General features: G+C 39.8%; 1 protein-coding gene across 20 annotated transcripts in view; it reads left to right on the forward strand.

Annotated features, from left to right (window-relative positions):
* MFSD6 (major facilitator superfamily domain containing 6) overlaps window positions 1–12,593 on the forward strand; it is a 51,269-nt gene that overhangs the window by 31,695 nt on the left and 6,981 nt on the right. For 17 of the 20 annotated variants that reach the window (XR_008438012.1, XM_053983079.1, XM_053983095.1 and 14 more), the window contains 4 exons: window positions 1,858–1,955; window positions 7,596–7,757; window positions 8,322–8,420; window positions 10,182–10,462. Coding sequence is in view for 19 of the 20 variants with exons in the window: in XM_053983079.1 (XP_053839054.1) it covers window positions 1,858–1,955; window positions 7,596–7,757; window positions 8,322–8,420; window positions 10,182–10,462 (640 nt within the window). In the remaining variant the exon portion in view is untranslated. Of the gene's footprint in view, window positions 1–1,857; window positions 1,956–7,595; window positions 7,758–8,321; window positions 8,421–10,181; window positions 10,463–11,660; window positions 11,782–12,521; window positions 12,574–12,593 lie in introns of those variants that run through there. The other 3 variants (XM_053983096.1, XM_053983097.1, XM_053983098.1) reach the window with 3 other exon arrangements.

Raw genomic sequence — 12,593 nt, forward strand, 5'->3', positions numbered from 1 at the left:
TAGTGATGATGGAAGAGCTCTGAAGCAGCAGGAGGTCACATCTCTAGTCTGCCTGTGCTAGGGAACAGCTGAGATAGGAAGACAGTTTTTTGTGAACAGACAAAGTTTTTGCTAGACAAAAGTGAAATTAAGGTGGCAAGAACTCATCCTAAACAAAGAGGTGCATCTGTACTGCTGCTGAGGGAAAACAGAGGTACATGGTGAGGCCATTCCTTTGTGTTCCTGAGCATATGCATCAGCCTGGGCTTTTCTAGTAGGGGAATGAAGACAACAGACCTTGTGCAGTCCTTGTGAGTTTGGTTACCTTTTGAGGCTGATGTGTCCTAATACATTTCTGAAATGCGGTTGTACGTAAGAACTACATTAAGTTGTATATGAAAAGAACCAAGTTATTTGTTTGGAACAGAAGTCATTAATTAAAGGATGAGATGAAATTTAAGATTCAGAACACAAAGAACAAGTTTGATCTCATTATTGTATAACAGTGAACTTTTTCATGGCTTCCCATGTTTTCTTCCTTGAATGCTTGGGCTTGTGTTGCCTGAAGGCAGCTTAAACCAGCTATTCATGGACCTTACATGTATCTGGAAGCAGCACAGCTTGATTTGATCTATGACTGAGGGGGGCAACTTCCTGCCAGCTTGCCCTACTTGTTGAAAGTAAATTCATGTTGTTGTGAAATGCTCAGGCCTTTTTTGATACCACTGACATGATAAAAACTCTGGTACTGGATTTTTCACTGTCAGCATGTGTATTTGGAGACCTCAAATGTTGACAAGATGCTGTGGTTTTGTGATGGCGTCTCACTCTAGATTTTCCAGTGGCTCTGTACCATTTAATTAATTCTTGGTGTGCATTTGTAGAAAAACTAGCTAAAAAAAACAGCACAAAGAATAAAGAGCCCTTTCACAAGGTCAATGCTTCACCTTAATTATCAATTACATTTATTTCACTTATGCCAAACAGGGTTCAAACAACAAGCCCTATTTGGACAATAAATTATCCTTGTCCCTGAAAAAAATCTTTAAAGGTTGCAATAGCACCCTTTCTCAAGCTGTAAACATGTTTTCAATTAAGCCTTTGTTTCCCAAGATCTGTCTAAAAATAAGAGGAAGATAGCTGGATGAATGAGCACCCCAGAGGGAAGCTGTGCTAAATCTAAAAAAATGGAAGGGAAGAGTCATCAGGTTAAATGTGCAATGGGAAATGCACTTCACAAATAGTCTTTGTATTTCATTGTTTAAAAGCTGTTGTAAGAGATTTTTTTTTTCTTCTCTAAATTCTGAGATGCAGCATCTGCTGCTTTTCAACAGGATGGCTAAGTTTTATCCTGAGGCATATTGTTATAAACCATATTGCTTCTGTGGGATGTGTTTTAGAGTAGTTCTGAGCAGTTTGCAGATACTGGAACTATAAACTTATATTAATTGGGTTAAAATTAATTCCTTTAATTCAAACCTGCTCCAGGCTTTCATTGAAATGGCAGAATGAATCTCTGGATGATTAGAAAAGCAGGTTGTTTGGAAAGGATGTTGAATGCACTCAGAAGTTCTCTCTCTGAACAATCCTGTTTAGAGTGTGGCATAGAACTACAGAGCTCAATTAAAAGCTCAGTTGGTTTGCTGTCTCTTTGATTTATTTTTTTTTTTCTATTAGGATTTTGATTGTGTTGAATAGGCAAGAGGAGAGCTTATGTTTGGGTGTAGGACTTGAAGGATATATTTTGTGTTGAGCAAATGCTTTAGACTGGCAAACGATATGCATGCAAATAACTTCTAAATCAGTAATCTGTATTACAACATACCAGAAAGGGAAAGTGCAGACTATCCTGACTTCTCCTTTCTTTATTTCCTTTAGAGTGCTTTATATTGGCCTTGCCTGTAACACAGCACGATACATCTACATCTCGTATCTGGAAAATGCCTGGACTGTTCTTCCGATGGAAGTGCTTCAAGGTAAGACCTTCCAGTACAGGATCAGGTGCTTCCTTTTAGCTTGTTTTCAAGTGAGCTATGATTAAGTAAAAAATCTGGTATTTCTCTAATTTTTTTACCACAAATACCCCAGACAATGCATAAAACACATAAAGCATTAGTGTTTATCCTGGGAAATATTTGACGTCAAAAGGGTGGGTGTGCATTTGATTGTGCACAGTTCTCTGTTTATTCAAACAGAACTGTGTGAGACCAACACACCCTTTAAATAAACAAAGAGACAGAAGCATGAGCTTACAAGGGTACACACCTACTGCAAATCCTGTTTGGTGATAAATGTGAACTTCATTAAGTGCCAGAGGTTGCGGTCCTTGAAAGGATGCTCCAAAAAGCTCCAAACATAGCCTGGGTCATTCTGTCTCTGTTAAAATATTTCAGTTTTTCAGTTCCATCAGTACTCTTAGATTATAGAATTTTTGTTTCAATAGCTAGAGCAGAAGTTCTCTCAATAGCTTTCTCAATGCTAAGAGAAATTCTTTAAGAGACATGGCCTTTCACAAACTTATTTACAATGACAAAGGTGTGGTCTATTGACAAGTAACTTGAGTCCTGTTTTCAAATCCTGTTGTAGAAGTCTGTAAGAACTTCATTGCAGTGTTAAAGAGTACATTGTTCTAGCTTACATTTTATGACCTTTTTTTTGTTACTTTGTGGTGGGTACCACTTCTCAAAACCATGAAAAAGTGGAATTGTTTTACTTTATATTTCTTCAATATTTGAAGAATACAATTTTTGACCATCTCTTTAAAGACATCTTTTTTTGTTTGTTTTATATAATATTTAGAATTTTTTCCACAGATTATACTTAGAAATTGCTATGTCTAGCATAACTTGAATTTAAATTAACTTTTTCTACTATACTTAAAGAAGTCTTTGTAAGGTAGACTTTGAGTTACAAAATGCCATTAGAGAGCACTGTGTGGATCTCTACATACACACAGAGAGATACATTTGTGTTCTGGCTCCTTAACATTCCGAGCTAACAAAACCAGTTTATCATATTTTAATTGTCACAACAGCAAGCTTCTGAATTTTGTTATTAAAAAATCCCCCAAATGACAACTGTTGAATTGATGCTTTATTGTTCATACCAATTGTTAAAATAGGAACATGTTAGAAAGAACCTGAAGAATGAGTATGTGTTATTCTCACTTGCTCAAACATCTAGGGAAAAAAATGATGACTACAATGCTTCGGATGTTGCCTTTTAGGTAATCCTATTTTAAAGCTATCCCGTATCAAAATATAGGAAAAAAACCCTTGTGGTTTCACCTACACAGCCATAAGTTTGTGCCTGGAAGTATCCTATAAGTCATGGCTGAAAAAGAAGTTTCTTGTACTTTGAATGTGGTTTTTATTCTGCTGAAATTTCAATATGAATTGCACACTACATAGATTTGGCTTTACATACAGGAAGAGTATACAGTACACAAATCCGGAGTAATTGAGATTTGAAGAAAAAATTAAGGACCTTCAAAATAATACTTTGTCATAAATGTGTCTGCCAGATGTTACCAAATTTAGCCACTGCTGAATCATGGGCTCCTTGGTTAATCTGGCTATTTGCAGTTATTTCTAGTCAGCAAATGAGAGAGCTAAACCCAAACCAAACCCACGCACAGCTCCCCCACACAGCTCCCAGGTCTCTGTGTTCCGTGTGCTCTTTTCAGCCTGCATCAGATGTCATTTGTTGGTCCCTGATGTCCATGGGTGCCCTGTGTGTGTCTAACCACTGCCTCTGCATTTGTAGGATTCCAGTCATCTCATTCAGTGTTGCCAAATGGGGGATCAAGGTTATCTTTTTAGAAGTACTGCTGACTTCCCCCCGCCTCCTTTATTCATTCCCTTCCTGCTCTTACCAGTTTTCATCTTTTCTAGAGTTGTTGGTTTTTTCTGCAGCAGTTCCAAGTCCTGTTTCTTTGGGCTCTGCTTTCTCTCCTACATAACCACTTATTGTCAGTGGCAGTAAGAAGTGATACCTTTATGAAATTTGGTGAGGTGGAAGCTCTTATTTTTAAGTGAGCTTGTTGACAGGGAAGCAAGAGTTGTAGCTGTTTTCTCTATGTAAGGATTAGAAGTATTGAAAACCAAAAAAAGGAGTAGATTGTGTACCATATGTGGGCAACATGTGGGGCACCAAGTTGACAAGTCTTTGAAACCCCTCGGTGAAGTCCTTGCTCTAATTGTGCAGAACTTTATTCCAGGAAGTTGTCACATCCATCAGCTCGAGGGGTTTTAAGGCTAACAAAACTTTTCATTAACTTCTGTAAAAAAATTCTTTTTCTGTTGAATATGTTTCTGCAATACAAGCAGGATTATCCCCATGTGCTCTTGCTGAAGGGCATGGAGACCTTTCTGGAAGATGACTCTGCAGACTGCATCAATTGATTGTAATAAGAACCATGCTGTGTTCCAGCTGCTGTTTGTAGATGGGATGAGGACAGTTCTCATTGCATTGCAATCTCAAAGGAGTAAATGAAGAGATTTAAACTCACTTCTCAATCCAAAGTTTTCAACCACTATGCTGTATTGACTTGCACAGGCAATGTATGAAAAGAAGAGCTAAGTCTGAGTCTGTAATAACTGAAGATTTCAAGACATCCTTGTAAAGCATATAGAGCTATATATATTGCACATAAGCAATCCTGTTCATTTGGCACTTAGCAGATAAAGTTTTGCTATGCTAGTTAGCTGCAATTTATTGTTCCAGGGCACTGGTCCAGGTTCTCTGATAACAGCTATGCTAGCTCACCAATTTGCATTGGAATTTTTTTCTAAATTACAAAACTATCTTGTTAACCTGAAAATGAGCTGTTTTCACTTGGCAGTTACTCAGCAAACTCCAAAACAAGTACTATTCTAAGTGTCTCCTACTGATGTTCCAGCAACACAGTTACGTCTAGAGAGCAAAGAGTTTGGCCTTTGGCTGACAATAATTATAATACATATTTCTCTTGAAATAAATTTGGATCCCCAAATCTTCAGCTCACAGTTTACGTATAAATTACCCTAAATTCACTAAAATTACAAGCATCACTCCAGGATTGCTGCACTTGTTAGAACTGTTGTGCAGATGATGAAATGGTGGTTAGTGGTTTTAGCAAATAATGTCACAATATATATAGTGAGCAACTTCTTTTAAAAAGAATTGTGGTTAGCAGTAACAGTAATCCACACCAGACTTCTTATGTAAGTTGTGGAAAAAACTGTTTCCAATAGTTACTGTTGTATAAATAATTACAATAAAAAACACATTAATAATGTACACATACTAAAATAAAAAGGCTGTGCCTTTAAAGGCAAGTGTAGTGAGGTGATTTAAAGGTATGGATTTGTTTTCAGAGAAACTGAGAACACTGTGTTCTAGTGGGGCTTTCACTGCTAAAGATGAAAGCATCCAAGAACCTGTTGGTTAAGTTATGGCCTTTTGTGTTCAAACTCAGTTCAAATAATTTCTGATGTGTTTTTTATTTGCCTGGCTTTAAGAATTGACTTGCTTCTAACAGCCACTAAGACTGCATGTTTTATGTTAATTGATGTACTTTCTAAACCAAAACCACTTTACCTATTTTAAATTAGCTCTGCTTTGGTTTTGGGCCAGCTCTTGGTTGCTATTTACAATGGGTCCATGGATCTGCATTAAAGAAAGTAGAGACTCAGTGAGTTTTAAAACTCTTAAGCTTTTTGCATAGAAAATCTGTGAGTTTTAAAGCCTTTAACTATAAATGGTGAGGTAATGCAGACTCATTTTAATGTAAGCTTTTTGTTTTTCAATACAGTGATGTACTAATACCAAAACTTTGAGGGAGAGATACATACATATATATATATGTAATAGCCAAAGCTTGAGGAGTTTTGGGTTTGATTTTGAGTAAATTTGACCTGGACAGCCTGGTGGACATCTAACATCTGTATACCTGCACTATATCAATTTCATATAGTGCTATTTCTCATTTTACCTAAGCAAAATCCACATTATTCCATATATTAGAAAAATGTATTTTCTTGCTCTTAGGAGTCTTCAGCCTAAATGCCTAAGTCATTATTGATTGTCCAAATGTTTGTTACTAAGTCAAGTGTAGAGGACAGAAACATGTTGACTGAATCATCAGTTGTGCCAATATTTGTTTAAAACTGAGGCAATAGAGCTTAGGCATTGGTAAACTGTGATGACTATTTTTAATACCTCTGAAATAAGGAAAAAAAAATTCCCACTCAATCTGAGGGTGGCAAAATAGTTCAGGCTTATTTAATGTGTGATGAACTACAAAACTGTTTTGTTTTTTCTAACTTCTCCACAACCCTGCCTTTTCCTGTCCTGTTCTTCCCCACTCCACACAGGGCCCCAGCAGATGCTTCAAGGCGAGGGCTCCACCTGCAGCCAGCCTCTCACACTGAGGGTCATGTGCTGGCTGTCTCTTAGCTCTCCTGCAGGAGGAAAAAGTGTTCCCACCCCCAATCTGCTGGGCATGTGCTGGATAGACACTTGCACAGTCTCTGCTGGGGGCTGGGGCTGCCATGGGGCCATGGTTGGTGGCAATGAGCACTGGGGCTGTGGTCGGTGGCACTGAGCACTGGGGCTGTCTTTGGGCCATGGTTGGTGGCACTGGGGCTGTCATTGGGCCGTGGTTGGTGGCACTGAGCACTGGGGCTGTCTTTGGGCCATGGTTGGTGGCACTGGGGCTGTCATTGGGCCGTGGTTGGTGGCACTGAGCACTGGGGCTGTCTTTGGGCCATGGTTGGTGGCACTGGGGCTGTCATTGGGCCGTGGTTGGTGGCACTGAGCACTGGGGCTGCCGCGGGGCAGCTGATGGCAATGAGGACGGCTGATGGGGTTGATGGCAGTGAGGACAGCTGCTGCAGGAGCAGGTGGAGCAGCAGCAGCACCCACACAGGATGCAGGCACAGCAGGCACAGGGCAGGATGCAGGCACAGCAGGAGGGAGGCACACTGACTCTGCCTCTCAACAGCAGCCGTGGAAAGTGATGTCTTTGGCCTAGCCTGAGGAGCTTGTGTGCTGTTCTGATCTGGACCATTCCATGCTAAGTGCAGAGTGTTTTAGGTGTTGAGTTCAGAAAGAGTTTGGTGGGAGGTGCTGGGTTTTTGCAGGGAGTGAGAAGGGCAGGAGGGGATTAATTCTTGCCTCTGGAATGGCATGGATATCTCTGATACTGTTGGGATTTTATGACCTTTGTGCTGCCTTCACTGTGGTGGTAAGGAGACTGCTGAGAGGCATCAATGCTTTAATTGCCTGCAGCTTGTGAAATTGGGACTGTATTCCAAAGGCTCTGGGTCACTATGAAGGCACAAGGAATCTGGCAGAGAGACTTGTCTCCCTAGGGACAGTGTCTTCAGAAGAGAAGTGAGGTCGTCTTAGAGGGAGAAAGAGCTTTTGACAGGCTCTGCAGAAGGAGTTGTCCTGTCTCTCTGTGGCTTGGTTGCCAGTATCACATTACCAAAAGCTGATTTGTACTTCCCAGACATTGTCACTGGAGGGTTTTTGTTGTTTTTCTCTCCATGTGCTCCAGCTGGTGAGTGCAGTTGCTCAGATGTGTTGGCACGCTGTGCCCTGGTGCTCCTGACGATGTCTGGTCTCTGCAGGTGTCACACATGCAGCTATCTGGGCAGCCTGCATCTCGTACCTCAGCGCGGCCGTGCCTCCGGAGCTCAGAACGTCGGCACAGGGAATACTGCAAGGTCTCCACTTGGGGCTGGGCAGAGGATGCGGAGCCATGGTTGGAGGGGTTTTGGTCAATTACTTCGGTAAGGAAAAGTAATATTGAAAATTTTAATTTTATTTATTCTGGTTTTACCGAACTGTCAGCTTTAAACTTATTTATGCTGCAGGTATTGTTATACATTAAAGAGTTGTACATTTTGTATACAGGATCATAGAACTTCTCAGGCTGGGGAGGGCCCTGAGATCTCCAGTCCAGGCCCCTGGTCAAAGCAAGGTCAGCACTGCATTCAGACCAAATTGCTCATGGCTTTGTTCTGTCAGTGTTCCAAATTGATTCAATACGTTACACCCAGATATTTTCATTATTGTGTCGAATACCTAGCCTCATCTGTTAGATGAATGAATCCTTTGTGAGAGAATAGGTTGGTATTATAAAGACCCTTGATGAACAAATGAGAATCTAATTACTTGCTTAAAAATCCTTTACAAAGCCTGTTGAAGAAGTGATGGGGGAGGAAAATGTAATGAAACAATCTAATAAGAGTCTACATGGGCAATATATAGCCAAGAAGTACATAATGCTGATTCATTTTATTTTATTAAGTAAGTAGTTTCTAAATTTAGGAAAAAAAAAAATCTCATTACAGGTCCTGCTGCCACATTCAGAGGAATAGGGATGGCTTGTTTAGTGATTCTGCTTCTGTTTGCACTGATCCAGTGGATGTTGGTTCCTGATGAAGAAGAAGGTAAATGTTCATGTCACAGAGACACTATACAATTAGAAACAGTGGAAAAAAGTTCTCTCTGTAGCTGCTCCTGCAGCTTTACTTTTGTAATTGGATTTTGACAAAACAGTTTGTTTTCAAGTGGGAAGTTTTTGTCCTGAGGAGTGCAGAAATTGAAGTGGTATGCTGCTGCAAGAAGGGCAGCATTGAGTTCTCGAGTGTCCATAGAAGGAAAACATGATATATTTTGCTGCCTGTATGTCCCCTTAGTTCTGAGAATCCCTTAGGTTAGTCTTCACAGCTGTAGTGAGTCATTTCAGTTGCATCAATTCTTTAAGGTCACCTCAGTCCCACTTTGTGCTCTCATATTCTGCCAGTCAAAGCCACCTGCTAGAAATCGTAGAGGTGGCTTCAGAGGACACAACACTCTAGTTTGTTTTTTTTTTTTTTTTTAAACCTGAGATATCTCCCCTCTGGGGGAACTTGAACTTTGTAATCTCTATCTTTATCAATATAAAGGCTAACCACAAACTAAATTCTTGGAGCAAAGTTAGGAGTTTACCGTGAATATATTTCTTACAAAGACAGTAAAACTCTGGCTAACTGTGAAAAGTCATGAATTTTTGAGCTGCTTTTTACCCAAATACTTTCCCGTATGAGCTTTGAGTATGAAATGAAAGTTAGTTTTCTTTAGCTGGAATATTAAATTAACTAGTTATCAAGCTACCTGTACTGAAGTGTTCAAATATGTATTTTGCTAGTATTTTCATCACCTGTGTTCAAATGATAATTGCAAAAAATTGAAAGGTGAAAAGGCTATTGCTGCTTCAGTTTCCCATCAGCATTCAGTTAATTACACATGAATCTACAAAAGGCCAGTTTGTTTATAGTGACCTTATTCTCTTTGTTTCTGTCTTTGGTTTTCATTTAATACACACTACCCATTTAACAGTGTGTATGTTAATTTAAAGAATGACAGTAATTAAGCTGCTTTCAAGCAGACCAGTTGGATGAGTAAAATGAAGCATGTGGTCCAGTGTCTGCAGGATTAGTCTCTTGGTTTATTCACTCCTTGAGAACATCCAGCCCTTCCTTAAAATATCCAGTACTATCTAGGAGTTTTAAACCAAATGTAATTTTATAATTTTGGAAAAAAATCTTTTAAATCTGTAAAATATTTTCTGTGGAAAAAATATTTTTTTCAAAGTTTACAGAATGTGTTTTTCACAGAGAGCACATAGCTATTACTGAAAATATTCCCCAGTTACTAAAAATCTATTTAATTATTTTTGTATGAATACTCTGGCTTTTTAAGATTGTAAGGCACATTGGGTTGGTTCATGGCAGTCATTTTATGGATGACATTTCAAGATAGTTACAAAAACTATCACAGTTTATTGGAAGACTTGAGATGTAAAGGTCTCTTGGGAGGATTTCTTCCTTTACCTGAAACTCTTTGACAGATACTTTGTGTCTTCGAGTGTGTCACCATCCTCGATTCTTGTCTCACTAACTGCATAACTCCTGGGGACAACTGGAGTTTTTCATGCTCCTCAGCCCGGCGCAGTGGCACAGCAGCTGTGCTCATCAGGCAGCAGCCACATTTCCCTAACCAGACTGTGCTGTGTCTGGCTCCAGGTGGCTTGTGCCAGTGTTCTGCTTTCAGGGCAGTGATAACCACAGTGTGAAAGCAAGAAACACTTCATGCTCATTGTCTGCTTCAGGGTTGTTCTTTTTTACGCTTGTTGGCTATGCCAGTGATGATTTTGTTTCAAACTTCAGAAAAGACAATGCTGGCGGAAAGGATTCCAGTGCCTTCCAGTCCTGTTCCCATAGCAACTATTGACCTTGTGCAACAGCAGTCAGAAGATATCATGCCTCGGACTGAGCCCAGACTCCCTCCAAAGAAAACTAAACACCAAGAAGAGCAAGAGGATGTGAACAAGCCTGCCTGGGGCATCAGTTCTTCTCCGTGGGTCACCTTAGCTTATGCTGTGTACCAGATAAAAGAGATGGTTAAACTATCCAAAACCAACCCAGCTCCTGAGAATCAGCCTTTACAGGTAATCTCCTAATGTTCAGGAAGTTCTTACGTAATTTTAGCAGCCCTGAAAACTTGATAGCTCTGTAAATCTGTTAGTACCTGGTAGGTATTTTCTGTCCGCTTGTAGTAAAACTGGACTTGTGACACAATAGTTGAAATACTGCATGAAATAGAGTTGTTTTCTATGTATAATGTAGCAGAAATAACTTTGCAAGTAGTATCTTCCTGAAGATGGTAGGAGAAGAGGAGACATAGAAAGAGACTCTGTTTTGCAGACTTGGATATATTTGGATTCCATTTAAGTTTACATTTCTTTTCATAATAGTTGGAATGTGCAGGTTATGCATTTTGCAAAATTTACAAGGTGATAATTGAACAGCTGCTTAACAGACTAAAATTATTTTTATTTAGTTTTGCTTCCTTAGATGATGCTGTCAGACATGTACATGGCTGCTGTGTGCCAGATAGCTGCTGATTGGATACAGAACCTTCTTTTCATATGAAGTTAATATCTTTTTAACCTAGAGTTACACCAGATAAGAGCCATCCTGGGACTTAAAATATCTGGTGGCTGGTGCTTACTGTGCACCATTACCCTTCTGTTCAGTCTCCTCACAGAGCAGCTTGTAATAGCTGCCTCAGTGTTTGGATGGGCTTGGACCTTGTAATGCTCTGGTCATGCCTTTCCAACTGGAGCTGGAGCACACTGCTAAGCCAAGTAGGGAGGTGCTGTCAGGGTTTGGAACAGCATGGTCAGTCTCAGCCCTGTGTTTACCTGTCTGAAGTTCAGAGTGGGTGAGGTTCCTTCTTGCACCCAGTAGGCGTAAACACAGAAATGCTTTTTCCACAAGTGCTGTCTTTAGAAATGGGTAATTTGGGATGTGAGTGTGAATCAGCAGAGCTGGGTGTAGGAATTTCATCTGGTCAACGACCTCCTGCCTTTCTTACATGACTTTATTCTTGGAAATGTGTTAGAGGCATGCTTTAGGTTGGCTGGGGTTTTTGTTTGGTTTTGACCTTTCCAGAGTCAAAGAACGTGAGCTGAAGATATCACAAGGTCTCTGAGATCAAAGTAATGTGTCCAAACAAACTGCTTAGTTTCTCATTGCAAATGTCCTCAGGGTCTTGGTTAGTGTAAGCTGCCCTCTTATAAATCAGAGTAAAGAAGTTACCCAGAACTCAGGCAATGATCATGGCAAGAAAATAATGTTTTGCAGGTGCGTGGTGTCTGAGAGTGACTTGTCCAACACTGCTGGAGACAACCCAGCTGCTTCTCTGAGCACTGTGAAGTGCCAGAAAGGCTTTTGTGCCTGTTCTCTATGGCACATGTTCTCTTCACTATGCTTTTATTCCTGTAAAAAATACAGTGCTGATAAAAAAGTACTTGTTGTTAATGTGCCAAAATTCATTGCACCAAGAAAATGGTATCATTTTCTTCATTGTGTATTCTCCAAAATTTCTCATCCCTGTTTCAGTGCTCCAAGAGGACAAACTTGCTTCAAAATATTTCAGGTTTTGTGCTCAGTCATTTATTTTAGGCTGATGATACTAAAACACTGAAACTAGGAAAAGTCTGCCAAGCTCTCTTACTGAATTTGTTAAATAGTTTCCTTAAAATTAAAATAGATCATTTGGAAGGAGGGTCAGTGCACAGAGAATTAGTGACAAAAATGATTCCTTCTTATTTCATTAAGATTTTGGATCAGTTTTGCTTCTGCTTGCTCACAGTCCTTCAAACAAAGGGACACAGTAGCCTTATTCTCTATGCTTCAGTGCAAAACAAATAATCATAGGCAGTGCATCACCTTCTAATGAAATGTGTTAGTGTGGAGGTTTGCTGTTTCAGCCCTGGGAATGTAACTGGTGTTTAAAGGTGCTCTTATGTTCCCTGATAAGGCTTGTTTGATTTGTATGTCAGTACAGCAAAAATTCTGCCAGTCAGAAGGTCTAAGCAGTTTCTTGGGGAGGGTGGGATCACCTGAGAAAAACTGTATTTAAGAAACTTGCTTAGTCAGAAGAATTATCTTGTCTAAACACTTTGAAGTCCACTTAATTGTTTTTTCCCCTTGAAACACAAGTTTGTTTTTTGCATGCTTCTTGGGAAAGTGCAGTTAGGAAAAGAGATGGAAGGTAAGCTATCTGCTTGCTAT

This window comes from Vidua macroura, chromosome 7 (assembly GCF_024509145.1).
Source record: "Vidua macroura isolate BioBank_ID:100142 chromosome 7, ASM2450914v1, whole genome shotgun sequence".
Lineage (NCBI taxonomy): Eukaryota > Metazoa > Chordata > Aves > Passeriformes > Viduidae > Vidua > Vidua macroura.